This window comes from Peromyscus eremicus, chromosome X (assembly GCF_949786415.1).
Source record: "Peromyscus eremicus chromosome X, PerEre_H2_v1, whole genome shotgun sequence".
Classification (NCBI taxonomy): Eukaryota; Metazoa; Chordata; class Mammalia; order Rodentia; family Cricetidae; genus Peromyscus; species Peromyscus eremicus.
In genome coordinates this window covers 88,464,521-88,491,721 of record NC_081439.1, presented here as the reverse complement: position 1 = coordinate 88,491,721, position 27,201 = coordinate 88,464,521, and the positions used below count along the sequence as shown (strand labels likewise).

General features: G+C 43.8%; 1 protein-coding gene across 1 annotated transcript in view; it reads right to left on the bottom strand.

The window, feature by feature from the left end:
- The window catches only part of Frmpd3 (FERM and PDZ domain containing 3), a 72,776-nt gene that overhangs the window by 43,872 nt on the left and 1,703 nt on the right, over nucleotides 1–27,201 (bottom strand). The window contains exons 2-6 of the mRNA XM_059251508.1: nucleotides 24,465–24,567; nucleotides 21,543–21,588; nucleotides 8,098–8,202; nucleotides 3,992–4,099; nucleotides 1,140–1,271 (exon numbers count right to left, since the gene is read on the bottom strand). Coding sequence (XP_059107491.1) covers nucleotides 1,140–1,271; nucleotides 3,992–4,099; nucleotides 8,098–8,202; nucleotides 21,543–21,588; nucleotides 24,465–24,567 — 494 coding nt within the window. The remainder of the gene's footprint in view (nucleotides 1–1,139; nucleotides 1,272–3,991; nucleotides 4,100–8,097; nucleotides 8,203–21,542; nucleotides 21,589–24,464; nucleotides 24,568–27,201) is intronic.

Here is a 27,201-nt window from a genome sequence, read left to right as displayed (position 1 = left end):
AGTTTTGTTTGGCTTCCATACATTTTCTAAAAGCTATTTTTTCTAACTGTCCTTCTTCAGCTCTTTCCCACCCTACCAGGGAATGCAGATTGGCCCTGCTCACTTCTCTGATGTTTCCTGGTGGTTCAATATGGGTGAAATCCAATATAACAATCTTAGATTTCGATGGTCTTTTCCCATATGGTGTGGCTAGGAGGATGAGATAGTTTGTCCTCCTCTACTTTGGAAGATGATGGGGATGATGTGCTACCTATTCTTTTTTTTTTTTTTTTTTTGGTTTTTCGAGACAGGGTTTCTCTGTGTAGCTTTGCGCCTTTCCTGGAACTCGCTTTGGAGACCAGGCTGGCCTCGAACTCACAGAGATCCGCCTGGCTCTGCCTCCTGAGTGCTGGGATTAAAGGCGTGCGCCACCACCGCCCGGCTGCTATCTATTCTTGATTCTGCACAGTTCATTCCCAACTACTACTTGATTCTAGTTCTGACCTTTCTGTATCACAGTCCTTATCGAAGAGGCCAAATTTCTTCTTAGGAAGCATCGGGGTCTAGCAGGCAGTGTTTCCAGGAAACAGGAGAGTTGTCAATAGAGACCAAGACAAATGCCTTTGTTAAGTCACAAAGGGCATTGTCAAAGGTTCTCTAGAGATGGATAGTGAGCCCCTCAGGTAAGGCTGGGCTGTGGCTCAGAGGAATAGTGATGTACAAGTCCTTTGATTCCACTCACAGCAGTATACACACACACATACATACACACACAACATACATAAACACATACACACATAGGCACATACATATACACATATACATACACATACATATGCATACATACACACACACATATACATACATATACACATATACATACACAATAAATATACACATACATACACACATATATACATACACACATATACATATACACATACATACATATACATATACACACATATACATACAGAACACATATACACATACATATAGACATACACATGCATACACACACTCCACCTCAGATTAGAATTGCGACTTCTGGGAGCTGGTTGACTACATCATGATGAATTTTCTAGTTAAGCAGTGTTTTGGGTGCTCTTCCCTAGCATTGGTTATACACAGCGACAAAGCCAGGATAAAGGGTGACTTACATAAGCCAGGGGCTGCTTGTCTTGGAGAATCAGGAATTTGTGATTCTGTTCTGGCCCAATATACTCAAGGACAAGAGCAAAATGCTCAATGTACCTCAGGGAGAGACGGTCCTGTAAGGTCACCATCACATCCTGTAGAAGAAAAAGAGCCTTGAGAGGAGGCATCTTTCTTGACTCTGAGTTACTCAAAGTAATGAATACATGAGAAAATATTGGAAATCAAGCACAACAGTCCTGTGGAAAAGGCTTTGTGGTGGCCCAGATACTGAGTTCTGGGACCAGTAAAAGGCCTCATGAGCCTGGGCCCTGGGGGAACACCAAAGATTCAGGAGGTGAATGTGTGTGTCCCTGAATTTCCTCTGGCAGACATATGGTGAATGGATGTTTCCCTCCTCCTTCTGTCGCTTCCTCCCTCCCTCTTCCTACTCTCTCTCTCCCTCTATTAGATAAATCATTTCCTGAATGCTTATGGAGTTCAGGCACTGTGCTGGCTCTCTGCTCACCTCTCTTAAGTCAGAATGTCCATTTAGGTTTGTCTGTCAACTCTTATGGATGAGCAAAAGCCAAAGCTACATTTCTGTGATTAAGAAGTGTACTATTTCCGGATTCATAATCTAAATCAAATGACTTGAGCTACTGGCAAAATGTTCATTTTTGGCCATAGCTAGCTTTTATAGACGATCAATTTAGCAACTTGAAAAAATATGTCCACAAAGAGGAACAATGCCACGTGTCTGGAGTACAGTCATAGAACTGACTACTTTTGGGCTCCGTCTGCTCTGCTGCCCTACTTTTAATACTAGGGCGTCTGACAGCATATTGGTGGGGGCTGCCCAAATGTCAGTTTTGAGGCGTGTGCCATCTATTTGCTGTGGCTTCAGCATACGCACTGCAGTGTATACATTTGCAAAGTCAGCATGTCTCAACCCCCAAAGGCTGGAGGGAAGCAGGCTTGGGAGTTCAGAGCTCCCTGACAGACAGGGCTGCCAAAGTATCCCCTCTATGTGAGATGCTCAGTCATTTGAACAGAGGACGGCAAAGTGCTGGGTACTTGAGAGAATTTCTTTGTGCTATTCATGTAGTCACAGAGGCTTGAGTGTTACTAGAACCCTGGCATAGATAGGTCTGGTTTTCTTTGCAGTTAAGTTACATTGACATTGTGGACAGCCAAGCCAGTGATTGTCAACTGGTGTTAAATGTGTAACTGCCACCAGGCCAGACTTTCACTTTCTCCAGGTACCTCTTTGCCACAAGTGGCTTGGAAGCCTGTCAAAAATCTAACAAACAGCCGTGCACCTTTCCTAAAGTGCAGAGCGAGACTGAGTGTCAAAGGTTAGCACTGCCTGGATGCCACAATGGTAGTGGCAATTTGAGGTAGGAAGTGCTCTGAGCCTCTAAGAGGAAGAGAGGTTGGTCAGTGCTCTAGGGTATTGAGAAATCCACAATGAGTATATTAACCCATGAAGAGACCAAGGAAGATTCTGGCATTGGGGTGACCTAGTTCTGTCTCAACCTCTTTCATAGCCCAAGACCCTCCATAGCCAAGACCATGCCATAACTTCCTAAGAGTACACTTGAGTCTTAGGCTCCTTAGAGGTACCTAGCTTGGCCTAAGCTTTCCAAATAAACTTTGGGTAGGACAATTTAATAATTCAGGGACTGTTCTGTCTCCTGGAGGACGCTTAGCATCTCTGACTTTGAGATTCTAAATGCCAGTAGCATGACATAACATGGGATGACCCCAAAACACTCTTAGACATTCCTTAAACCATATGGGAATGATCTGTAAACTCCAGTAGAAAAACACTGGCAAGGCCATTCTGAACACTTGATCATTCCTCTGAATAAGAGTTTTCTAGCTGAGGGTAGTTCTTCCTCTCTCCTCTATTTCTTTCCCAAAGGGTCTCCCCTTGTAGCACAGGCTGGCCTTGAACTTGTAATTCTCTTGATTTAGCCTCCTGAGTACTAGGTTTACAGGCTTGTGTCACTGTACCTGATGGGATTATTTATTTATAGGGTCATCTTGGCCCTTGCATGGGAACCACAGGACAGCTGTGGGCCAGGTAGGTTTCTTGGGCAGGTGTCATAACTGCCCAGATTGCTGGGCAGCATTGGTTGCATAAGAACATTCATTCCTGGGTTGGCATTCTCCTTCTGGCGAGAGTCCCGAAGAGTCAGGGATAGCTATTTCTGTCCCACTATAGAGTGAACCTCAGGGTAAACTGTATCACACTTCTACTCTTCAGGACTAAGGAATCACTAGGACTTTTGGACGCCTGGCTGAGCTGTTGAGAATCACAGTTCAGTAATTGCTCTTCCTGTGAAAAGAATAGCCAAAGGGCTGTGGTTGGACTTCTCAAATCTTGCTTCAGTGCCTAAGATTTGGTTGTTATTTAAAAAGCAAGACATGGCTAAGCTAATCTCCCAAGAGATGACATTTGTTTATTTCTGTGTGTAAACTTGCGTAGGTGTTATTGTATCAATATAAATCACTTTAGCTTTATAAATGGCTTAATGATCTTCACATTGCTTAGCTCCTAAGAGTCCTGAAGGACCCGGTGTAGCATGAACACAAAGTAGTTGACAAGCAGATGTGCATTCGTGTGTGTGTGTGTGTGTGTGTGTGTGTGTGTGTGTGTGTGTGTGTCACACACACATTTTTACAACAATTAGCACACAGCTGGGCATGCAATTTTCTACTACCAGCCTCATCTGAGGATTATACATTTTTGCAGCCTCACACTCCAGAGCACAGATCAAAGGCAATCTTGTTCCAGCAGTGAAGCCACTGTGTGCAATCTCAGAGGAACACAAATGAACAGCTGCCCCAGGTGAGGAGACTCCTTGTGTACCTTAACAGTGGTCCGGCCATCAAATGTGAATGACTTGATCTGCCCATTTTCTAGGAAAACCTTCAGGACATTGGGGATGAGGAGGAGAGCTTCCTTCTTCATCATTTTCTGTGGACACACAGGAAAGAGGGGAAAGCAGAAGGGTTTGTAGAAAGGAAGGGAAAGAAGGTGAGGGAGGTAGGGAGATGAAGGGATATGAGAACAAAGAGACAGAGGAAAGACAAGATCAACAATAATGCTACATGCAGATCAGAACAAAATCCCCAGGAAGATGTTGAGCCATAGCCAAAGTCCACTTCTCCTTTTCTATCATGGTATATTTGCATTCTACTGCAGTTTGAAGCTCTGTAGCATTACACAGCACTAGATCAGTAGAGACCATTATACACAGCATGAACAGCTCATCAAGAGTCTTCTTTGGGACCACTTCACACACCCCAGTTTATCTCCAGATACTTCTTTTCCCACCAGGCCCTTCACAAGCCCATCTTTGCCTTTATTCTGCCATTCTCTGGTGCTTGGGATGGTGCCTAGAGCCTTGCCCATGCCAGGCAAGCACTCCACTGCTGAGCCACTTTGCTATCTCCTTAGGCCCCTTTTCTGTTTCTTTGACTTTTAGAGACAGGTTCTTACCATGTAGCCCCAGCTAGTCTGTAACTCATCAAGTAGACCAGGCTGGCCAGAAATCACAGAGATCCACCTGCCTCTGTTTCCCAAGTGCTGGGCTTAAAGGTGTGTGTCACCAAGCCTAGTTCTTTAGATCTTTTTTGACCTGGACCTGTCTACCTCTCCAGATTCAGGTCTTACCATTGCTAGAAGCCTTCCTTCTTTCAGGCCTCCATGGCTCTGACAATTCATTATTCTGGGACTGGCTTACCCCTTCAGGGCTCTGACTGTCTCTCTCCCTGAGATACTAAGTGCACATAGCACACACACACACACACACACACACACACACACACACACACACACACACACTTTTTGTGATAGGGTCTTCCTATGTTGCCCAGGCTGGTCTCAAATTCACAACTCTCCCTTTTCTAACTCCAAAGTGCTAAGTTTACAAATGTGTGCTGCCATGCACAATAATCATTCATTTATTCATTTATTTTCAAGACAGTGTCCTGTTATACAGCCCAGAGTAACTGGCTATGTAGCCTAGACTGGTTCCTTTTTTCTTTTTTTTTTTCCCTCTGAGTACTAGGACTACGGACATATATCACCATACCTAGCGTCCAGCAATATTTAAAGAACATTTGTCATTTATAATCAAACAGTAACCTCAGAGCACAAAGACCACATCTAGTCATCTTTGTGGTGCCAACAATGAATAGCATGCCTGGCACATAGTTGGTGTTGAATAAGTGACTGCTAAATGAATGAACAGTAGGTGCTTACTATATGCTTACTATGTGCTTACTTGAATGATTAGCTTCACAAAGAGGATGCACACATTTCCTGGGTCCAGCAGCATCCATTCTATGGGTATTTGTAGTGTATAGATGGCCAGATTCTTTAACTAAGTGGCAGCCTTATTGCGTAATCAGCTCCTGCTGAGAACCCAGGGAGCTAAAGCAAAACTAGAGGCCCCGAGATGGGTCTGGCGGCACACATCATTAATCTAAGCAACTGAGAGGCAGAGGCAGGTTGGTCTCTGTGAGTTGGAGGCAGCCGGGTCTACATAGGGAGTTCTAGGAGAGTCAGGGATAGACAGTGAGACTCTGTTTCAAAGAGAGCAAGGAGAGAGAGAGAGAGAGAGAGAGAGAGAGAGAGAGAGAGAGAGAGAGAGAGAGAGAGAGAGAGAGTCTAACTTGCATTCTTGTTGTCAACCCCTGTCTTGTCTGAACATTATGAACCTCAAACAAACTAACTGGTATAAGGCAGGTGAGGCTTCTATGTAAGGCTAATTGAATTCTGAGTTTTGAATGAGATAGCTGGTATAGATTATCAGAGAAGGCAGAGGAGAACAGTTCAGATCCAGGCGCTGTTGTGGACAAAGTACTAAGTGAGCGAGTCCTCCTGAGCTTGGGTGTGGCTAACAGTGGTGGGGAGCCAGAAGGCAAGTTTGGATGGGGTCAAACCAAGGAGGAGAGCCATGGATATCAGTTTGGAAAAGTGTGATGATGATGTCCAGGCCTTTCTGATCCTGAGATGCCCCACTCCTGCCTGGCCCCGAGGCCCAGCTCCCCAGGCTGATGACGCTCAGCGGTGGCAAGTTTTATTTAGCACACTGGGTTGGACTTAGATAATTACTTAATTGATTTTGCTTAAAAATAGAGTTGGCAAGGAACGCCCACAGGATTTATTTTTGTTCTGGCTGCTTAATAAAGCCTTGGAACACAAGGGGAAGGGGATGATGGGGCAGCCTGGAGTCACCTGGACTTGGTCTCCCCGGGGCTTAGCAGACTGCTATGGTGCACACAGGCAGCAACCGTGAGGGTTGGAAGACGGATGTGTTTCCCCCGCTAGACAGAGTCTCAGGCCAAGCTTGGTACCTGTCTGAGAGACAAGTCAACTCTGGACAGGTTCTAGCTGCCCTGGGGCGGTTGCTAGTATGGTTGAATTGGAGATGGCTCTTCATTCTGCCTGTGGCCTAGCTGCAAGGTATGGAACTTGGAGAATGGAAAGGAGATGAAGGAAGAAAAGGAGAGAAGACGTAGAGGAGGGCAGGAGTTCTTCACTGAGTGTCCTGGCCTTGACTGAAATTTTGAGGTGCGATAGGATACACCTGTCCATATTTTGCAAACTCAAGCTTATGTCCTCAGAATTTTCAATAGTTCAGGACACCAATGTCTCATCAGTGACTTGGACCTTGCAATCCGTTTCACTTTGACTTATAGGTCAAATAGGGATCGATCCTGTTCCCTCTCCTCGCTGATCATCAACCGTCATGTCTCTTTAACCGCTTCTCTTGGGATTGACATGGACCCTGAGTGTTAACTAAACAAACCATCTTCTGGTTGTCCTTTGAGCTTCCCAGTCTTCCTCACACAGGGATACAGAAAGGTGTGGGCTGGGTTTGAGGAAGAGAGGTGAGGAATAGAGGATGGACAACACCTGTGTCCTCTCTCCCTTCTTCCGGGCGGCTCTGCCTCCGAAAACTACAAAAATGCCCGGCATCCTGCTGATTTCTCTGCTCATTCTGGGACTGCTGTTATGTCTCTCCACAACTGCAGCTGTACATATGTGATCAAGCTTTCTGACAGCCCATCCCACCACTGCCTACAAAAGCACACCAGTGCCTGTTAGCTCCAGCTCTGTCTACTCCCACTGGGGCATCACCCACACCTGCCGATTTCTGGGGGATTCTGGGCCAGAATTCATGACTGATGTGCACACCGACTTCTGCTCTCCACCTACCTGTTTTGCACATGCACATCTGGGGTAGATGGCTCACTGCATGCACACCCCACAAAATGGCAAGAAATCTGTGGGCTGGCCATGAATCCCTAGATTGGCAGCTGCATGACACGGACTGGCCAAGCTTAGCTGCTCTTTGAGATGATACCACACAGCAGAAGATTTGCTATAGTCTCAGTCTGGACCACTTGCCCACCCCTCATCCCCACCCCACCCCACTGAAAGATAGCCAGTGGCAGGGAGCAGGTATTCCTTTTGGATCCCTTCTGGTGTCTAGGAAAAACAGAGTCTGTATCATTTCTTGTAAGCGGCTACCCATCAGTGCAGTCTTCTCCAGTCAAGATGTGGAATTGCAGGGCCACTTAAATGTCAAGAGAGTTCAATTTCACCAGCCACTTGTTCTCTGGGTCTTCACAAAACCATCACTTCCTCGCTGCTTCTGTCAAGCAGCCAAAAGATGTTTATGGAACACTTGCCCTGAGTGTACGCTATTGTGCTATGGACGAAAATTTCTCTAAGCACCATGAAGATCCAGAGTGAATCAATATGTTGTTTTCCCTCCCTCCCAATCCTCTCTGGATGCCAGACACTCTTCTCTCCTCAGTATCCACTCACTCAGAGCACCAGGATCCTTCTGCTCCAACTCCCTCATAAAGGCATCCACTGCCAGAAGGCCCTGATTGAGACCTCAATAGCCAGGTTGATTCTGGCCAAGGATAGAGGAGGGAAGCCAAAGCCGTACTTACTGCATCTGTTTCTCCAACTGCCACCTGCTCAGAAAATCGGACCTTCACAGGATTGGACCTCAGCTTGGCCTTCTTTGCAGCACTGATGAAGGCAGATTTGGGGGACTGAAAAAAGAGCAAAGGGCTGGTGAGTTCTCCATTCCTTTAATATTAGAGTTAAGATGTCTCAATACAACCAAGTGTGGTTGTACACACCTGTAATCCCAAGAACTCAAGAGGCTGAGCTTGCAGATTATGAGTTTGAGACCAGCCTGGACTACAATTGTGAGACATTGTCTCAAAAACAAAATGTCCAAGTACAGAGATATTTTGCCTTAATGATCCATGAGTCAATAGAGAAGTATTGATTACCTATTAAGTGCAAGGTAATGTGCTATAAGGCAATGTGCTAATTGTCTCCCTGTATGATTGGTGTGTTGTGTAAAGGCTGGGCATGACTTGAATTTGGATAAACCTGAATCCCATTATGAATGCTCTAAGCCTAAGGAGGTTTGCAAAAAAAATTCTTCAGTAATCATATACATTGAATTTTACATATTCAGTTTTCTTAATATGAGATCAACTTAAACAGTAGACTCTATTGTGTGTGAATACACACTTCCCAGAGGACTTACAGAAATAATCTTATTCATCTCATAGATATGCCCCTAGAACGGAGACTTATAACAAATATTTTTGAGATCTGAGAGAGAAGAAACCCAGCCCTCCAAAATGACTCACTCACACTTTCTGAACTATTCAGGAAGAGAGATATGTGCGATTTAGCTCAGTGCCCCTGGCTCTCTACTTCTAAACGCTGCATCACTTTGTTTACTCAATTCTGCATGAAATGCCCAAAGAATCAGTCAGGCTCTCTTATTCTTGAAAACTTTCCCAAAACTCAGCAGGAAGCATGATTAGCAAACATTGTAAACCACAGTCATCCCTTGTTACCCACAGCTTTGCATCCTTGCATCTCAACCGAGCACATATTAAAAATACATGAAACACCACCACCACCACAAAACCCTCTGTACTGAACACATACAGATATTTTTTTCTTGCCTTCATTCCCTAAACAATCCAGTGTAACAACTATTTACATAGCATTTATTGTGTATTCAGAATCCCCAAGTCACCTAGAGATGATTTGAAGTATATTGGATGGTATAGGTAGGTTCCATGCAAATACTATGCCATTATATATACATATAAAGGACTTGAGTATCCGTGATTTACGTATCTATGGGGATGTCCTGAACCCAATCCCCTGTGGAGACCAAGGGAGGTGTTCTTCAGATTCTAGTCTTCTGCTGAGCTGCAGGCAGCCTAGCAACCAGGAAATGCAAGAGTCATGCTGAAGGGCATTCTCATGTCTTTAGGGGTATTTATTTATTCATTTGATTAATTAAAGGGCAGCTATCATTTGCCTGTCAATGTTCTAGATGATGAGGGATACAGGAGTAAGTAAGACTGACCGAATTCCACGGCCTTATGGTCTTATGGTGTGCCTTTTTTTTTTTTTTTTTTTTTTTAGACATAGGGCTCACTATATATATTCCAGGCTGGCTTTGAACTTGTGATGCTCTCGTCTTTGCCTCCTAAGTGCTAGGATTACAAACGTGTAGCACTATGTCTGGCTAATAAATATATTTTATGTAGCACATAACTACAGTAGTTCTTCTTCCTGCAATTTTATGTTTTGTTCTTTTTTTTTTCTTTTGATACAGGGTGTCATGGAAGCCAGACAGGCCTTGAACTCACTATGTAGTCAAGGATGACCTTGGACTTCTCGTCCTCCTTACCCCACTATCCAAGTTCTGGGATTATGGGCATGTGCCATCATGCCCAGCTTTCAGTTTCATCTGTGATTATAGTGACTGATTATTAACTTCAGTTCAAAAATATAACATGGAAAATGCCAGAAACAATTAACACATTTAAAATAAATTTTGTTATTGTTATAATTGTTCTCTATCTTTCTTTCTCCCTTGCCCTGTTTTTTGGGACAGTTTCTTTGTGTAGCCCTGGCTGTTCTGGAGCTAGCTCTGTAGACCAGGCTGGCCTTGAAGGCAGAGATCAGTCTGCCTCTGCATTCTGAGTGCTGGGATTAAAGGCATGTGCCACACCTCTCTCTTAATTGTTTTGTTTCATAGTGTTATTGTTGTTAACCTCTTACTATGCCTAATTTGTAAATCAAACCTTATTCTCTCTTTATATGAAAAGTCAATATATATATGGTTCAGTTCTGTGCATGTTACAGGCATCCACTTGGGGGCTTGGAATAGCCTTGCAGCTAAGAGGTGGCTACAGTAAGAAAAAATTAAAGCAAGGCATAAAGGACTACACAAGAGAATGGCAAGGGCGGGCATAGTAGGATTGATTGCTATTTTAGCAGTTTTGAAACCTGCAATCGCGTTATTCTTAACTCTGCACTAGATCTAAACCAATGCATTCTACCTGCCACTTGGGGCTCTGAACAGCTTCTCCCCACCCTCTCCCTCTTGCTCCCAGCTCTCGGTTACCACTGTTCTACTCTGCGTCTATGACTCTCCTATTTTTGGATTTCATGTATCAGTGAGATCACAAGGTCTTTGTTTTTCTGTGCCTGGCTTAGTTCATGTAACACAATGTCCTCCAGGTTCATCCACGTAACAAATGACAGAATTCGCTTTTGATTCCCCTTGCAATGCGGAAAGACTGCACCCAGGGCCTTCAGACAGTATCCTTCCTTTAGAATCAGGATAATAGTCTGTCATCTATATGTACTACAATTTATTTGCCTTTTCCTCTGTCTACAGACACTTAGATTGGCTCCATGTCTTGAGGACTGTGCACAATTCTAAGGGGAACATGGGTGTGAGTATCTCCTCAAGGCATTGGTTTCAATTCCTTTGGGGACATATGTATTGGATACAAACATACATGTACACATACACAAATACATTCTAGGGGAGGGGGAAGTATTTTACATCTTATGGTTAGGGAAGAACTATCTGCAAAGGTGACATTTATCAGAAACCCAAAGGGAGCAAGGCAGAGATGATAATGAGGCTACCAGGTGAGACAGGCTGCTGACCAAAAATAATGGTGAAGCCCCTGAGGTGGGCATAGGATTGAGGTGGACAGGAATCCCTGTAACTGGAATACAGTTCTGGAATGGGGACCAGAGGGGACATGCTCTAAGAGGCAGCTGAAAGCTGAGTCATGTAGGACCTTGTAATTCACGGTGAGAACTCTGGATTTCATTCTACTGGTGAGTTTTAAGTAGATGGGGTTTGATGTATGTGTATGCCTCCGGCTGCTGTGAGGAAGTTGAGTATAGGAGGTTAATGGTAAGACCAGTTAGGTGTGGCTAAATGCAGTATTTGTTATTGCAGTGAGACACTTAAAATGTAATGCTGGCATGGGCTAGGATGACAGGAATGAAAATGATCAAAGTGAGTCTATTCTGGACATATTTCAAAGACTGAACCAAGATCGTACATTGATGGGTTAGATATGGGGAGCGAGAAAGAGAGAAGTCCATAGGAAGACCAGGGTTGTCATTTACTGAGATGAGGACTGAGGGATAGATCAGGTTCGGGGCCACTTTAAATACCTCTTCCATGGGCCTTGCCATAAAGCCTGTGAGTCTTTCCATCAGGGATTCCTTTGTATTAAACCCCAAAGGTCCATGCCAGCTGTACATTAAGGCAGTACATTAAGCGATTATATACCATTTACACCTTGGCTAGGATTCTTTTACCAGAGCAGCCACAGGAGGGCTGAGTCCTAAGAAGAAGGCACATCAGAAACAAACTGTCCTCATCATGTCAGCTTTGGGCCGAGCTATGTTCAGTGGGGTCAACAATCACATCTCCCAGCAGTGGGGCTTGGTTCTGGCCACACAGAAGAAATGCTTGGAAGAAGTTTTAAAAGCCCCCAAGGCCCAGACCCCACCCCAGGCCAATTACATAGGTTAGAGCCAGAACATCAGTGTGTGTGTGTGTGTGTGTGTGTGTGTGTGTGTGTGTGTGTGTGTGTGTGTGTATGTGTGGTGTGTTTTGAGACAGGGTCTCATGTCCAATTTTTTTTAAATCTGCAGCCAAGGAATATCAGAGTTCTCATCCTGAGGCATGGGGGTGAGGTGCAATCTGCTGCCAGCAGACAATACAAAATCCAGGCTGGAGACGGATGCTGAAAGCGATTACAGCAGTGATTGTTCGTGAGATCAATGTCTTTGTATGTTGCACATCTGGATGCTTAAATCCTGGGTGTGTGGGGGTGAGGGGCTTCAGACAGAGACAGAAGTAAAGGGAATGGACCAGATAAATCTGCAGGCCTCTCTGTTTGGACAACTCTGCTTGACGCAATTTTCAGTCCCCTCTTTTTTCACTAAGATGCCACAAACACAAACCTAGTGGGCTCTTTGTCTGACCTGATAGCCGCCCACCCACCTCCCTTCTCTAAAGTCACAATGCTGTCAGTTTCTTCCATGTCAGTCTTCACAGAGTGGAGCAAGGCATGTTAGGGAGCGGAGTGGGCCACACAGCCCACCATCCGGTTTTGCATGTGAAACAGAGGTTCAGAGACAGGAGGATGGGGCTGCCTCAGTATATCCAAAGAAGCAGAACTCCAATTTCCTGAACCCTGATTAGTGACTGTCCTCTTTGCAGCAGGCTGACATTTCTGTCGCTGGTTCTGGGTCTACCTTTGTCCCGTGCAATAGATTTGAACAAGGAACATACTGTTTTATGTATACACACACATGGAGAGGCCAACAGTGTTGCTGTTCCTACAAAAATCTAAATTACAACCAGTCCTAGGAACGTTTATACCACCACATAGAAGACAATTCAGGTATTTACAGGAGCAAACCCACAAAGGAAGCAGAATTGCCGGAGTTTTCAGGGATGGTAATCAGCTCGCTGTGTCTGTTTCAGAGCTATGTTCGGCTTGTTTATGCCTCGTTCCTCATTGACCCTTGTCGTCTTGATCTCAAAGACTCCGTCCTAGTCTCAGTCGCTGATGGTGACTCACTCATTGCCAGCTGCTCTCTGCTAGATATCACAGTCATGTCTAGCCTGATGCTTGGATACAGGTGAGGTCTGACGTCCAGAGGGACACAAAGCGGCTCAAAAAGGTCTTCCCGTCCCACATCATCTGCTCAGCTGTGGGGCCTAAAGTTTGTAATACTTTGACTTAAAATACTAAAACATGCCAAAAAATGCTTTAGGGCCCAGGGAACGACAGGCCCGCCTGGGCCAAATCTTGTCCACTACATGTTCTTATAAATAAATTTTGATTGGAACAAAGTCATGATCTTCATTTAGGTATCACCTGTGGCTGCTTTGGGGTTAGTGTGTTTATTTTACAAATACTAAAATATTTACTATATAGTTCTTTACAAACATGTTCACCCCTTTACTAACACTAGTATGTACTAACCCACTCTTTCTAAAACTTACCCAATAATAAGAACCACCAAAGAATGGTTATTAAAATACAAAAGCCCAGGCCCATGCCCAGTACTACTTAGACATCAGAATCCCTGGGAGAGTGGGGCCCAAGAAGCCATACTGGTGAAGATGTCCTAACCCATTAAGCATAGATTAATTGAGTACCTTAAAGATGAAACATCTGAGCTCTTCACTGACCCGATTTCTCCTCCCAGCATCTGGGAGTCTAATTTTGCAACAAGCACCCTTTCTGGCTAAGATGAATTTTGGTTTGAAACACGGGACTAGAATTGCTAAGTACCTCTGGGGCCACTGCAAGCCCCTCGAAGCAAATATGAAACCAGAAGCTAGGTGGAATAAGGAATTGAAGAGAGAGCCTGCCTCTCCCTCAGGGCTGAATTCAGCAGCTGCTGATTCTCTGAGCATTTTTTAATTTGGTGGCTCTATTAGCACAGATTTCAGGGTTGTGATCACTCATATTTTGGTCGAAGTCAAGTATATAGGGCCAAATGTTAATATTTCATGGCAAGATAGGGCTCCAGTTTTGTAAATTTTTATTTTGATGCATAGTAATAATGCATATTTAGGAGTGTGATGTGATATTTTGATGCATGTATACATGTACAATGATCAGATCAGAGTAACTAGCACCTCAAACTCTTGTCATTGCTTTGTGGTAAAACTTCCCAATCATCTACAGCAGTGTTTTGAAATATACAACATTATTAACTACAATCACTTGGTGCAATAGAATGGCAGAACTTATTACTTCTGTATAACTGCAGAATCCAAACATGGTTGCTGTCATAGGAGTATAGAGGAAAATAGTAGTTACCAGAGGCTCAGGGGGGAGGGGAATTGAGAGCAGTGGGTCAAAGGCTACATTTTGATTCCTGCAAGATGGAGCTCCGGTTCTTTCCTGAAGCTTACTGGTTTTCTGATTGGCTTTTCTGCTGCCTCATTGTCTTTGACACCTGAGCCTACTTACAATCAATTCCCATAGCAACTGTGGGCTTCTAGGATAAAGGAAGGCTATCCAGGTTACACCAGATGGGAACCAGGATGCCTGCCTTTCAGCACTCAGGAGTACCTAGTGATGGATATCCTCTCCTGACTTGCAAGCTTCCCTACATTTTACCTAGCCTCATTCCTCACCTACCTCCAACATCATCACTGGTTGTATTTGGTGATTCTGCACACGGTGGGTTTGTTTCCACTTCTAGGCCCACTTCACACCACCTCCTCATTCCTACCTTTTGGGGATCCCAATATTCCCTTTGACCAGCTAAACACTATCCCTTCATTAAAACCTAGTTCCGGCAGAGTGTGGTGACACACATCTGTAATTCCAGCACTTAGGAGGCTAAGGCAGGAAGGAGAGCAGTGAGTTTGAGGCCAGCCTGTGCTACATAGTAAGACTCTAATCTCAGAAACAAAACAAAAACCTGAAAAAATAAAACAAAGCAACAACAACAAAATAGTTCCAATTCTTTGATCTGGATTCTTCTTCAGGTCTGCCATTTACTTTCCCAAATTTCCTTCAATATTTTGATTAATCCACACTGCCATAGTTTATCTGATCAATCAGGTTATAAGAGATAGGATTTAGCATCCCTATGTCTCTTCTAGCACTAAGCACATGGTAGACTCAGCATAAAAGATATTGGTTTGATTGCTATAATTAATTATGAATTAGTTCATGAATCCAGAAAGTATAATTTGGGTGCTCACCATCTGCCTAGAACCATATCTCAAAAACATGGGTCTAGAATTGCTAAGTACCCCCAAATGCTCTGTGGAAAACCATTTCTATAGTCATTTTCATTATTCTGAGCTTTTTCTGGGAAGATGGCCCTAAGCAGAAGGGATTTTGGCTCTTTGGGTTGTTCTCATTTGGCCCTCCTTTGGAGGAACTATCTTTATTTGCTTTATCAAGGTTATTTAAGGTCACAACTTTATTTAAAATTCAACATTTGTTGAGGACATGCCATGTGATAAAGTCTACATATATCATGATTAATAAACAGTCACAGGGAGATAGTTGGTCACCAAAAGATTAAAAAAAGCCTTAATATGTGGATATTTGTATATATAGGATAGGTGGAGGTGTGGTGACCTCTGAAATTACTTCCCACAATGGTCTGCTGTAGTATAATTTATTCTATTAAGAGGAAAGTGTCAAATGAAAGAGACTAGAATCATTTGGGGGAGCCTTTTCAAAAGTCCAATACCAAGGCCCTGTCCCCAGAGCCTGTAATTCAATTAGTCGGGGCTAAAACTTGAATGTAAATGGTTTTAAGAACTTCTTCGATGGTTCTGATGAATAGTCAGAGCCAAGAACCACTACCAGGCACCAAATGAAGGAGCAAGCATTAGACCATTATCAACCAGAGCAGGGAGGAGCCTTAGAGATTATCTGGTCCAGTGTTTCCTAAATCCCACTGATCACCAGAATCAATTATGGGACGTCATTACAAATATTGAATTGTCTGTCACATCCTAGACCTATCAATGAGCTATCTTCTCGGAGATTTGGTACCCAAACTTTAACATGGCAAGATTCCATTAAGAGGCAGTAATCTCCTTGCACCTCTAAAATGCTAAGTGCCTGCTTGATATGGGGGTATAATGTTGAGTGTATACTGGGGTCTTCAAGAAATTTTCACTATAGCTTGAGAGAGAAGATTCTCTTAGTTGAATATTGTTAAGACAGTTCTATACAACTGTGAACACTGAATTAGTGCATGGTGAACAGTTGCTCCAATATTTCCCATAGATTATAATCTTAAATCCTGAAAGGAGCTCATACTTGTAGACTCTATTTTCTTTATTTCAGGAGGAGAAATTGAGAATCACGACTGTTAGGTGTCTTACTTGAGGCCACCTCCCTTAGAAGTTCCAGACTCAGGACTGAACCTCTGATAACTAGCCTTGTACTCCGGAGAAGCATTTCCCACTCTGCATTACATCCTACTGTCTTTATCCTTTAGCAATCTCTTTCTCTCACTCTCTTTCAGTCTGTCTCTCTCCCCACCTCAGGGTCTCACTCGGTAGCCCACACTGGCCTAGAACTTCGTAGCTAAGGATGACCTCAAATTCACAGTGATCATACGACACCACCTGTGTACGTGCCTACCTACATCTATGCTCCCAGGATTTGGAGAGAACAAAGCCAGGAACTGGAATGTGAGCTACTGAGGGCAGGAGGTGTGGCTGTTCTATGAACAGCTATATTCCGAGCCTGTGTAAGTTGCCAGAATATCAGGCATTTGATAAATACTCCATGAATGAGTGAATGAGTTAGAAGCTCTCATTATGTTTGAAAGATGGGCACAATCAGCCAGGTTTGAAAGGAAATGAACGTTGTTACACAAGAACTCAAGTAACACAAAGAGAATAATCAGAAGTCCAATAAGAACTAAGAAATGCCCAAGGAGGAAAAGGAAAGCAACCTGGCCATCACAAAGGGAGGGGCCTGGAGGTGGAGAAGCTGTGGCATCAGAGGTGGGTGGAATGGGAGGGAGGAAGGTTAGGATGGATATGGGGAAAATGTTAGATTCTCATTCTGCATATCCGTCTGGTAATTTGAGTTTAGGTTTTTTAGATGGCTGGAACCTGGGCTTCCTTCCTCCAACCAGTATTTATTAATACTTCTGTGCCAGATGCTGTTCCAGGTGTTTGGGATAGAGCAGTAAGAAAACATAGTCTCCAGCCTTTCAAGGTGACATTCTAATGAGGGATATAGATAATAAACATATTAACATACTGTTTCAAGGGAATGTAAGATTATAAAGCCACTCTGGAAAAACAATCTGGCAGTTATTTGAACTAAACCCACACTTACTATATGACCTAGCAATCACACTCTTGAGCATTTATCCCAGAGGAATGAGTTCTTATGCTCACAAGAAACACAAATGTTTATAGCAGCTTTATTCATAATAGCCTCAAATTAGATGCAACCCAGAGGCCCTTCAATGGTGAATGATTAACTAAACTCATAGATTCACACCATGGGATACTATTCTACAATAAAGGCAACAAAATATTGCTACACACAATTTGAATGAATCTCAAGGGCAATATGCTGAGTGAAACAAAGCTAAGTCCCAATGGTTCCATGTGATAGTATGCCATATTGTTCCATTTTCATAGTATTGTTGAAATACAGAAATGGGGAACAGATTAGTGGTTAACAGGGATTTCAGATGGAGTGGGAGGAGAGGGTGTGTCTATATAAGGGCACCATAAGCGATCTTTTTTGTGGTAGATTTTTCCACAAAAATCTGTCTTTTGATTGTATTGGTGGATGCACACCATTGATAAATTCACACGAAACCATGTATATGTATAGGATCAGGGCTGTAATCCTGAAAAAAAGGTATGTGTGTTTATTCTTTTTGAAGCAGGGTCTTGGTATGAAGCTTATGGGTGATGACTGTTATTGGCTGTTAACTTGACTATATCTGGAATGAACTAAAACCCAAGCGGCTGATTACACCTGTGAGGAATTTTTTCTTAATTAAACCATTTCAAGTGGGAAGAGCCACTTTCAACCTGGATCTTTTCAGATGACAAGGTACAATTTTAATCTAGATCTTTTGAGGCAGGAAGACCCACCTTTAATCTGGGCCACACCTTCTGCTGGCAGCCTGTATAAAGGACACGGAAGAAGGAAGCTTGCTCTCTTTGCCTGCTTGTTCTCACCTTGCTAGTAAGTCCATTCCTTTATTGGCACTGGAGCCTACTTTGAGACAGCATATACCGAAGACCAGCTGAGACATCCAGCCTTATGGACTGAACTGAAGTTCTGTTCTATATGTTCTGGTCCTCTAGAGAACCCTGACTAATACATCATTCTGCTTTCCTGTCACTCAAAATTTCTTGCTTCAACTTTTGAAGTGCTGGGATTACAGGCATGAGCCATTGCTCTGACTTCTTAATTTTGATATTACATTTTTTTTGAGACAGGGTTTCTCTTTGTAGCTTTCGTGCCTTTCCTGGATCTCACTCTGTAGACCATGCTGGCTTCAAACTCACAGAGATTCTCCTGGCTCTGCCTCCCAAGTGCTGGGATTAAAGACGTGTGCCACCATCGCCTGGCAATATTACATTTTATAGTTATGAAAGATGTAGTCATTAGTAGCAACAGGCTATATAATACACATGATGTCTCTATACTAATTTTGCAAGTTTCTGTGACTATAATTAGTTCAAAAGAAAATGATTTAAAATATAGTATTTGCCCAGTGGTGGCACACACCTTTAATCCCAGCACTTGGGAGGTGGAGGCAGGTGGATCTCTGTTAGTTTGAGGCTAGCCTGCTCTACAGAGCAAGTTCCAGAACAGTCAGGGGTACATACAGAGAAACCCTGTCTCAGAAAACCAAAACCAAAACCAAAACATCAACAACCAAAAACAGTGTTTGTGACCAGCAGAAAAAAAAATGTAAATGAAATGATTCCTAAAGCTACTCTGTTATACCTGTAGATTGGAGTGAGTCTAGCATATTATCATTAGAGAGGTTTCATCCAGCAACTGATGAGAGCAGATGCAGAGACCCACAACCAAACATTAGGCAGAGCTCAGAGAGTCCAGCAGAGGAGGGAGATGAAGGATTGTAGGAGCCTGAGGGCTCAGAGACACCACAAGAATATGGCCTTCAGAATCAATTGGCTGGGACTCATGGGGGTTCTCAGAGATCAGGGAGCCTATGGAGTCTGACCTAGATTCTCTGCATATGTTATGGCTGAGTAGCTTGGTGTTTTGGTAGGACTCTTAACAATGAGAGTTGGGGGCTGTCCTTGACTCTTTTGCCTGCTCTTGGGACTCTTTTCCTCCTACTGGGTTGCCTTGTCCAGCCTTAATATGAGGGGATGTGCCTAGTCTTATTGGAACCTGATAGGCCATGTTTGGTTGATCTCCCTGGGAGGCCTGCCTTTTTCTGAAAAGAAAAGGAGGAGGAGTGGATCTGGGGAGAGGAGAGGTATGTGTGTTGGGGGACTGGGAGGTGAAGAGGAAGGGGAAACTGCGGTTCAGATGTAATATATAAGAGCAGAATAAAAAGAGTCAACATACAAAAAAAATAGTATTTGAGCTTTGAGTAAAAATGAAGCAGTATCCAGAGATAATGATGGGTAAATGCTATCTTAGAAAGGGTAGTCAAGAAAAGCATCTGTGAGAAAGGTGACATTTGAAAAGACCAGATTAACAGAGTAATCCACAATGTACCTCTGATCAGAGTAGCAAAGTCTTTTTACTAGTGGAGGCAAGGAGAGTGGACACATGATCTCATGTAACCCAGGCTGGCCTTGGGCACACTATGTAGCTGAGACTGCCTTTCAATTGATCCTCCTGCCTCTGACTTCTGAGCACTGGAATTACAGGTATGGACTACCATGCCTGGCTCAACATGGTAAATTCTAGCCTTACAAAATGCATGCTTTGAGGGTAGAACTAGTTCCTGTTTTCAAGACAGGACAGGTAGGGAGTGACTGGCCATGGCTCACCAGGCATGTGCACATTGAACAATAAGGTGGGAAAGAACTATTCATAACACCCACAGAGGACCAGGGCTTGTTTTCTCAGAGGTAGAGAAATGCAAGAATCTAAAGTCTGTTTGCCTGGTGCTTTTTGCATGTCGTTGTAGCTAGTGTGTGAGTGTTATATGTATGTGCTGAGCATGTGTGTATATGCAAGTGTGTGTATGTGTGTTCACATGTATGTGTAAGCCTGAAAAGAACTGGACACCATGGAGCAAGATAGCTGGTTCCTGGTTCGATTTGAACCACGCTTCTTGACCTGGAGCCTAGGCTTACACCAGTGCTCCATTTCTGGCTTTACATACAAACATGTCTCTCATTGAAAAATCTTTCCCTATGTCTGTGTCCAGTGTCTGGGAAATCCTGCCCTTTCTCAAGGTCCAACTTTGGTTCTGTCTCCTTCAATGGGGTGGGCCATCAGTGCTGGGGTACAGGGAACTTTCATGACACTAGGAAAGGACAGATGGGCTGGAGGGGAGTGAGGGTTGGAAGTTTTACAGATGGAAGTTTTGCATCTGGGTTAGTGGTTTAAGTTAAAGTTGCCATAAGGATACATGCTAGTAATGGGCTCTGACAGAATCCAGTTTCTAGGAGAGGGAAATTGGAAATTTTCCCTTCCAATAGCAGTTGTATTGATTATTATGACAATGCATATTTAGCAAATGTTGTCCATCTTGAAACCTCAATTTACAGATCAAAGAACAGATTAGAAAAGGGGACTCACCCAAGGTCACACAGCCAGCTTCTGAATGTATCAGGAGAAAAATGAAGCTCTTGTCCAATTGGATCTCACTATGTAACTCTGGCTGGCCTGAAACGGGCTATGGAGACTAGGGTGGCTTAGAAATCACAGAGATCCTTCCTCTGCCTTCCAAGTGCTGGGGTTAAAGGTGCGAACTCCCCCCCACCACCCTGTATAACCTCATTTTTCAATTAATTAATTGTTTGCATGGTGCTAGGAGTCAAACCCATGCCACTGAGCATGCCAGACAGGCACTTTATCATTGAGTTATTATCCCCAGACATTGCAGCAATTTTTATCTGAAATGCTTCAAATATAGCACTAGGTCTCACACATCACAGGTCATTTAGTCTTTATGTGGATAAATAAAAGTAGCACCCACTAGCTGGCAGAACTTTATGGGAGATGGTCACATTCAGGTGGAGCACAGCAAAAGCATGGTGGAAGACAGGCTCTAAGCTGAGGCAGGTGGGCAATTTAGCTTGGTTAAGCAGAAGACATGTTACAGAGCATAGCACTGCACAGCTCTTCAAAATCTTCAGCCCTGGATATGGCTGGAGATATCGTATTTAAGCTCACTCCTAAATCTGTGCCTCTCAGGTCTGCTCTATTTTCTTATCCCTCTTCCTTCCTAGGTCTCTGATCCCTTTTCCATCCTAGGCTGCCACTTTCTAAGATGGAGTCCTCTTTTCTTAGGCAGGAGGCAGGATGAAGGGCAGATGGCACAGAGGCTCACTCACCTGATGAGTGTGCAGAACTGTAAGAACGATGGCTTCCTTAGCACTCCTACAGAGAAAAGAGGGAACAGGAGAGCAGTATATCATGCACTAGGTATTCATCTAGTACAAGAAGCAACACCAGAATGTTCCCCTGGGTTGCATTCCAGTATATGGATTAGGACAGAGGGTAATCTGAGGATCTGCATGGATGCCTCGCTTCCCATCATTTGTGGAAGCTGACACAAAACCATCCATATTGGTTCACACGGGTACTCAGCAATGGTATTAGCATTACCTCTGGGGTTGTCATTTTTCAGGTTTTCTTTTCATAGTCCTTCTCACATTCTTTGCAGAAATCACTAAACCCTAGGTACGATTTTATCTGTAGACTAGAAAATTCTCAAGGAAAACTACAGGCCTGAATTATAGAACTCAAAGGGCACACAGCCAGAGAGTCCTGGGAACCATGTATGATGATTATTGGCAATTTGGTATTTAAGCAAGAAAAGAAACTCAAAGGAAAAACCCAGAGGAGGTCATTTGGTCATTGTGACTCATACTCAGCAGATTTGTTTTAATTGAGGGACCAAAAAACGAGAGCCAAGGAGCAACAGATGGAAGTCCAGACTCTCCAGATAGCAAATATTCAAAGGATGAAGAATTCAAAACTCTTCCAACAAGAATTATGCCAACGATCAAAGAGGCTGTGGGGTATGAAAATTCTCTCGCAGGAATACATAATCTTTTAAAATAACTAAGTGAAATGGGAAGAGTTTTCCCTAAAGGAGTTTTCCCTCTCCCTGTTGGCCTTTTTCAGATGTTTATAGGGACAAAGGCATCCAAGGAGAGTCATGCCGAGTCTGACACCACACACCTATAATTTTAGCACTTAGCTGGCTGAGGCAGCAAGGTAATGAGTTTGAGGCAAGCCTGGACTACATAGCAAGACTCTGACTCAAATATCACCACCACTACCACCACCTCCTCCTCCACCACCACCAGCAGCAACAATAATATCAAAGCTACTTTGATTTTGGTTATTTATTTTTGTCTAAGACTCCTGTCCAAGGACTTTTAATGAACATTTCCCACATTTGTTGAGGCAAAGTCCACTAATCAATCAGCTCCAAGTTCTGGGAAATTACCAGAGCAAAGAATTGTACTATAGGGAGAATCTTCAGGGAGCAGTTTATCTCAAACAGGGAAGGGACATATAGTCACCTGCTCCAGTCCTTGCCAGTTTTCCCCATTCCATTATGAAGAAAGCTGGATTTGATAATGACTTACAGGGCTCTCCACAATCTGGATTTATCTTCTACAACATTCTCTCCATTGTCTTACCAGACTCTTGGGGCATCTCCCTGTTCCTCTTTCAGGGCAGACACAGTGCTGTCTTATGGGCCTTTAAACTAGCTCTTCTTTCTCCAATGTATTTGCCTCCATGTCTTTCTTCACACATCACCTTCTCAATAAAGCCAATACTGGGCATTGTGTTTAAGGTTACATTTTGCACCCTTGGGTCCAGCAATCTGACCTTCTTTACCCTATATACTTTCTATTCTTCAAAAATCTTTATTTACTTTTTGTTTATTGTAATACAATTATTCAACCTGTCCACTGTTTGGGGGTGTTTCTTTTTACTATATTGCAAATGCTAATAAGCCAAGAAATTTTGTGTCTTATTCAATGCCTAAAGTGGTATCTGGTGCATAACAGACAATAAACACATGTTCATTGAATAAATGGATGGATAGATGAATGGACCATTAGCACCTGAGTTATCAAAAGAGTAAGGTTTGTTTTGACACTGATGGAGCTCCAGAAACCTTTACAAAATTGGAATACTTTGTTCTAGGGTACAAAGACATCCACTAGAAGCAAAGGAGGACTTCTGAGGGGCATAGCTGAAAGAACACCAGCATGTACTGATGGGGTAAAAGGGAGCTCTCCCCATACTGTTGTGCTAGTGGAGGGTGAAGGGCACAGTGTAAAGAGTAGGGCAGTACAATGGGCAGTTGAATTGAAGAAGAGACAAATAAGTCATTAGAGATCAGAGACATTTGGAGGCATTGAGCTGCAGGGGAAGTACGGCAAAGAAGACCTACTCTGGACTTCAGGACAGAGCATTCCAATACCTTTCAAGGAGATAGGAGAGTGTGGTACCACACACAGAATGCAAAGTCTGCCTCTGAAAGCCAGGGAGTGTTTCTGGGAGCAGGCAGGCTTTGGTGAGTTCCAGAAAGATGAATAGAAGGAAAACACTCTGAACCAAGTACAGTAGAAGGGGATAAAAGCAAAGACGAAGGCAGGTCATACAAGGCAGAAAGAGCGAATGAGTGAGCAAGCTAGAGAGACAAAGAGAGAGAAGCAGTGAGGCAGAGACAGAGAGGCAGGGAGTCCCCCAAACTGAGGTTAGCTCACTGAATTTAGTCTTCACTTCTATCCTGTCCTTTCCTTTCAAGACATCTATGCAAAAGTATAAGTATGTGGTGTCGGGACAAGAAGTGTGTGTGTGTGTGTGTGTGTGTGTGTGTGTGTGTGTGTGTGTGTGTTTGCTTGCACTGTGCTTATCTCAGAGTGTTCTTTTAATGGCATATTGGATTCTCATCAGTCACTTGGCCTGTCCCACTGTACAGTAATTCCAAAACTCCAAAGGGCTTGGATGTAGAGACAAGTTGGAGAAGTTGGAGAGGACAGAGGTGAGGCAGGAGCATGAAGGCTCTTCTTTTTGTCTACTCATGTCACTGGCAGAGTATGTGAGGCCTGTGGTGACCCTTACTGGCTGATACCCACAGTTCTAGGTGGCCAGGAGCCCTGGCTAGAGCTGATCTGCCTGGGAAGGTTTCTCTCTAGGGCCTTGAATAGTGGTAGCCCTTTGCCACTGATGGGACAGGGGTGGGGGCATTGCTCAGCTCCTGTCAAGGCCCCAGAGGCCCCTGTTACCTGATGAGTTCTATGAACCTCTCCCTGGGGGCTTCACTCACGTCCTCCTCATTAATAGCCACAATCTGGTCACCAGCCAGGAGCTTGTCCTCAGAGGGGCCTCCTGCAGAGGAGAGGAGAGAGGCGTGAGGGCTCAGAGGTACTGCCAAGGGAAAGTGCAAGTCTGGGCAAAAGCCACATTGCCTGAGGGAGTCAAGCCAATAAAGAGAGAGGAGAGAGAGAGAACTCCAGTAGAAGCCTGCAGAGGATGCAGACTGAGGTATGGTGGCAGAAGTGTTTTTCTAGCTCAGGCTTCTGCCCATGAAGGACAGAGGAATGAAGAGAGAGACTGGAGTAGAGACCCTTTCTCAGAGCGCGGCGTAGGAGCAAAAGGCCCACGGCTAAGGTGCGGCTGTAAGTGTCTGGTCGCTTGGTTCTAAAGAGGGACAGAGACTTCTGTCTCATTTGAGTGGTTCACTTAGGCAAAATGAATGGCTTCTGACTGCTGGAGGTGGTACAAGTGACAAGAGCAGGGGAAGCAATCTTCTTACTTGAATATCAGTCGCATTTATTCTGAAACGCTTTAGGCACTCATATGCTGGGAGATAGGGGAATGGATTTTAAGACCGAAAGGGCTTAAATTTTTCCAACACTGAGAGATGCTATCCCCTCCAAATGTGTAAACAAAGTACAGGTCCCCAGGCAGCAGGACATCTGCTTGCTGCCTTCCCATCTCCAATGGTGAGGTTAAGAACTGATCTATGGGAAAGCTAAATGCTTTGGCTAAAGCCAAAGGTAGAGCCAGAGAGGTGCCACAGGTGGTGCTGCCTCCACTTCCTAGGAAAGTCCCTCCCTCCCTCCCTCCCTCCCTCCCTCCCTCCCTCCCTTCCTTCCTTCTTTCCTTCCTTCCTTCCTTCCTTTTTTTTCTATTTTTCTTGAGAAAAGCTTTTCAGAGACAGAAAGAGAATGAAGTTGGATACAGCATGATTCAAACCCTAAAGAAAAGCTAAATGATATGTCCCACTCTCAAACTGGCCTTGCTTATTATTTGTGGCCATTTAAAAAAGGCCAAATCCCAACTTCTCTCTCCACAGAGAAGTGCGCTGCCTATTGACTTCCCAAACTTATACGTATTGAATATGTCAATGATGGTGCAGGCCTATAATCCCAACTGCTAGGGAGGCTGAGACAGGAAGATCGGAAGTTCAAGGGTGCTGGAGCTACTAGCTAAGTTCAAGGCTAGTCTGGGAAACTTAGCAAGACCCTGTGTCAAGATAAAAAAGTGAAGACAGTCGAGAGGTGAGGTTTTATGGCCCAGCATACACGGAGTTCAAGCCCATGGGCAAAAATAAAAAGTCACCTGAGCATACCTCAATGGCTCTGGCCCCTGGGACTCATGTAGGAGTCACCAATGGAACAGCATTGACATTTGCTAGGCCTCATGACAGTTCAGTGATTTCACGAATTGTGAGCGTGGGGTTGACAATCATACTCCTCGCAGCCATGAAGAACTGGGCTCTAATCCTGCAGTCATAATTTACTGTGTGACCTTGAGTGAGACTTGTAATGTCTCCCAGTCACTTATCTGTTAACTGAGAAAATGACAGTATGTTGGGAAGATAAATGAGATGATAAATGTATAGTACTTAAAATAGCTGATTAAGCCAGGTAAAGTGTCCCACACCTATAATCCTAGTACTTGGGAAGTTGAGGCAGGAGGATTAGGAGTTCAAGGTCAGTCTTAACTACACAGTGATTTAAAGGTCAACTTAGACTGCATAAGATCCTGTCTCAAAAACAGAACAAAGCAAAGAATACAAATAGTTGATCGCTGTCAGTGAGAACTGAATAAATGATGGTTATTGGATCTTCCAAGGGACAGTTCCTTCCGTTTGTTTCATTACGTCTATCAATTTCTGTCAAAACCAACTAGCTTTGGCTAGGGATGTAACTCAGTTGGTAGAGTGCTTGCTTTGTATACACTCGGCCGTGGGCTCACTCCCCAGAGGGCTCACTCCCCAGAACCACATAAATGAGATGTGGTGGTGCACACCTATAATCCTAACATTCAAGAGACAGAGGCAGGACAATTCCTTTAAGTCCAGAGCCAGCCTGGCCTGATATCAGGATAGCCAGGGCTACACAAGACCCTGTCTCTAAAACAAACAAATAAAAAAGCCAACAAAATGAAAATAACAGTCTCGTAGGTGGGGGCACTTTACTTATTTTATTTCCTTCTTCCCTCTCTCCCTAGCCTGGAGTGAAGAGGTCTTCATAGAATACAACTTTCTTCTTGGGCCTTGGACCTGTCCATGTCACTGGTGATATTGATCTACCTTTTGCACAAATGGTTTGTGGGTCTTCGGAGCCATGACTGACCCTCTGTAGAATACATCTTTTCTCATGGCCTCATATGCAAGCAAACATCCTCTGTATCCATGGATGTATTCATGGATCAGCCCATCTTTTAAAGGGTAGGGCCTGGCAGTCCCTAGCTTTTTGTGGCTCTATCAATGGACTTTTATTTATTTTTTTAAAATCAGGTTTTAAAATTTATTTATTTTTATTTTATGTGCATTGGTGTTTTGCCATGGGTATCAGGTCCCCTGGAACTGGAATTACAGATAGTTGTGAGCTGCTATGTGGGTGCTGGGAATTGAACCCAGGTCCTCAGGAAGAGCAGTCAGTACTCTTAACCACTGAGCCATCTCTCCAGCCCCAGGACTTTTCTTTTTATTCCTTCACCTCCTTCTGTTCT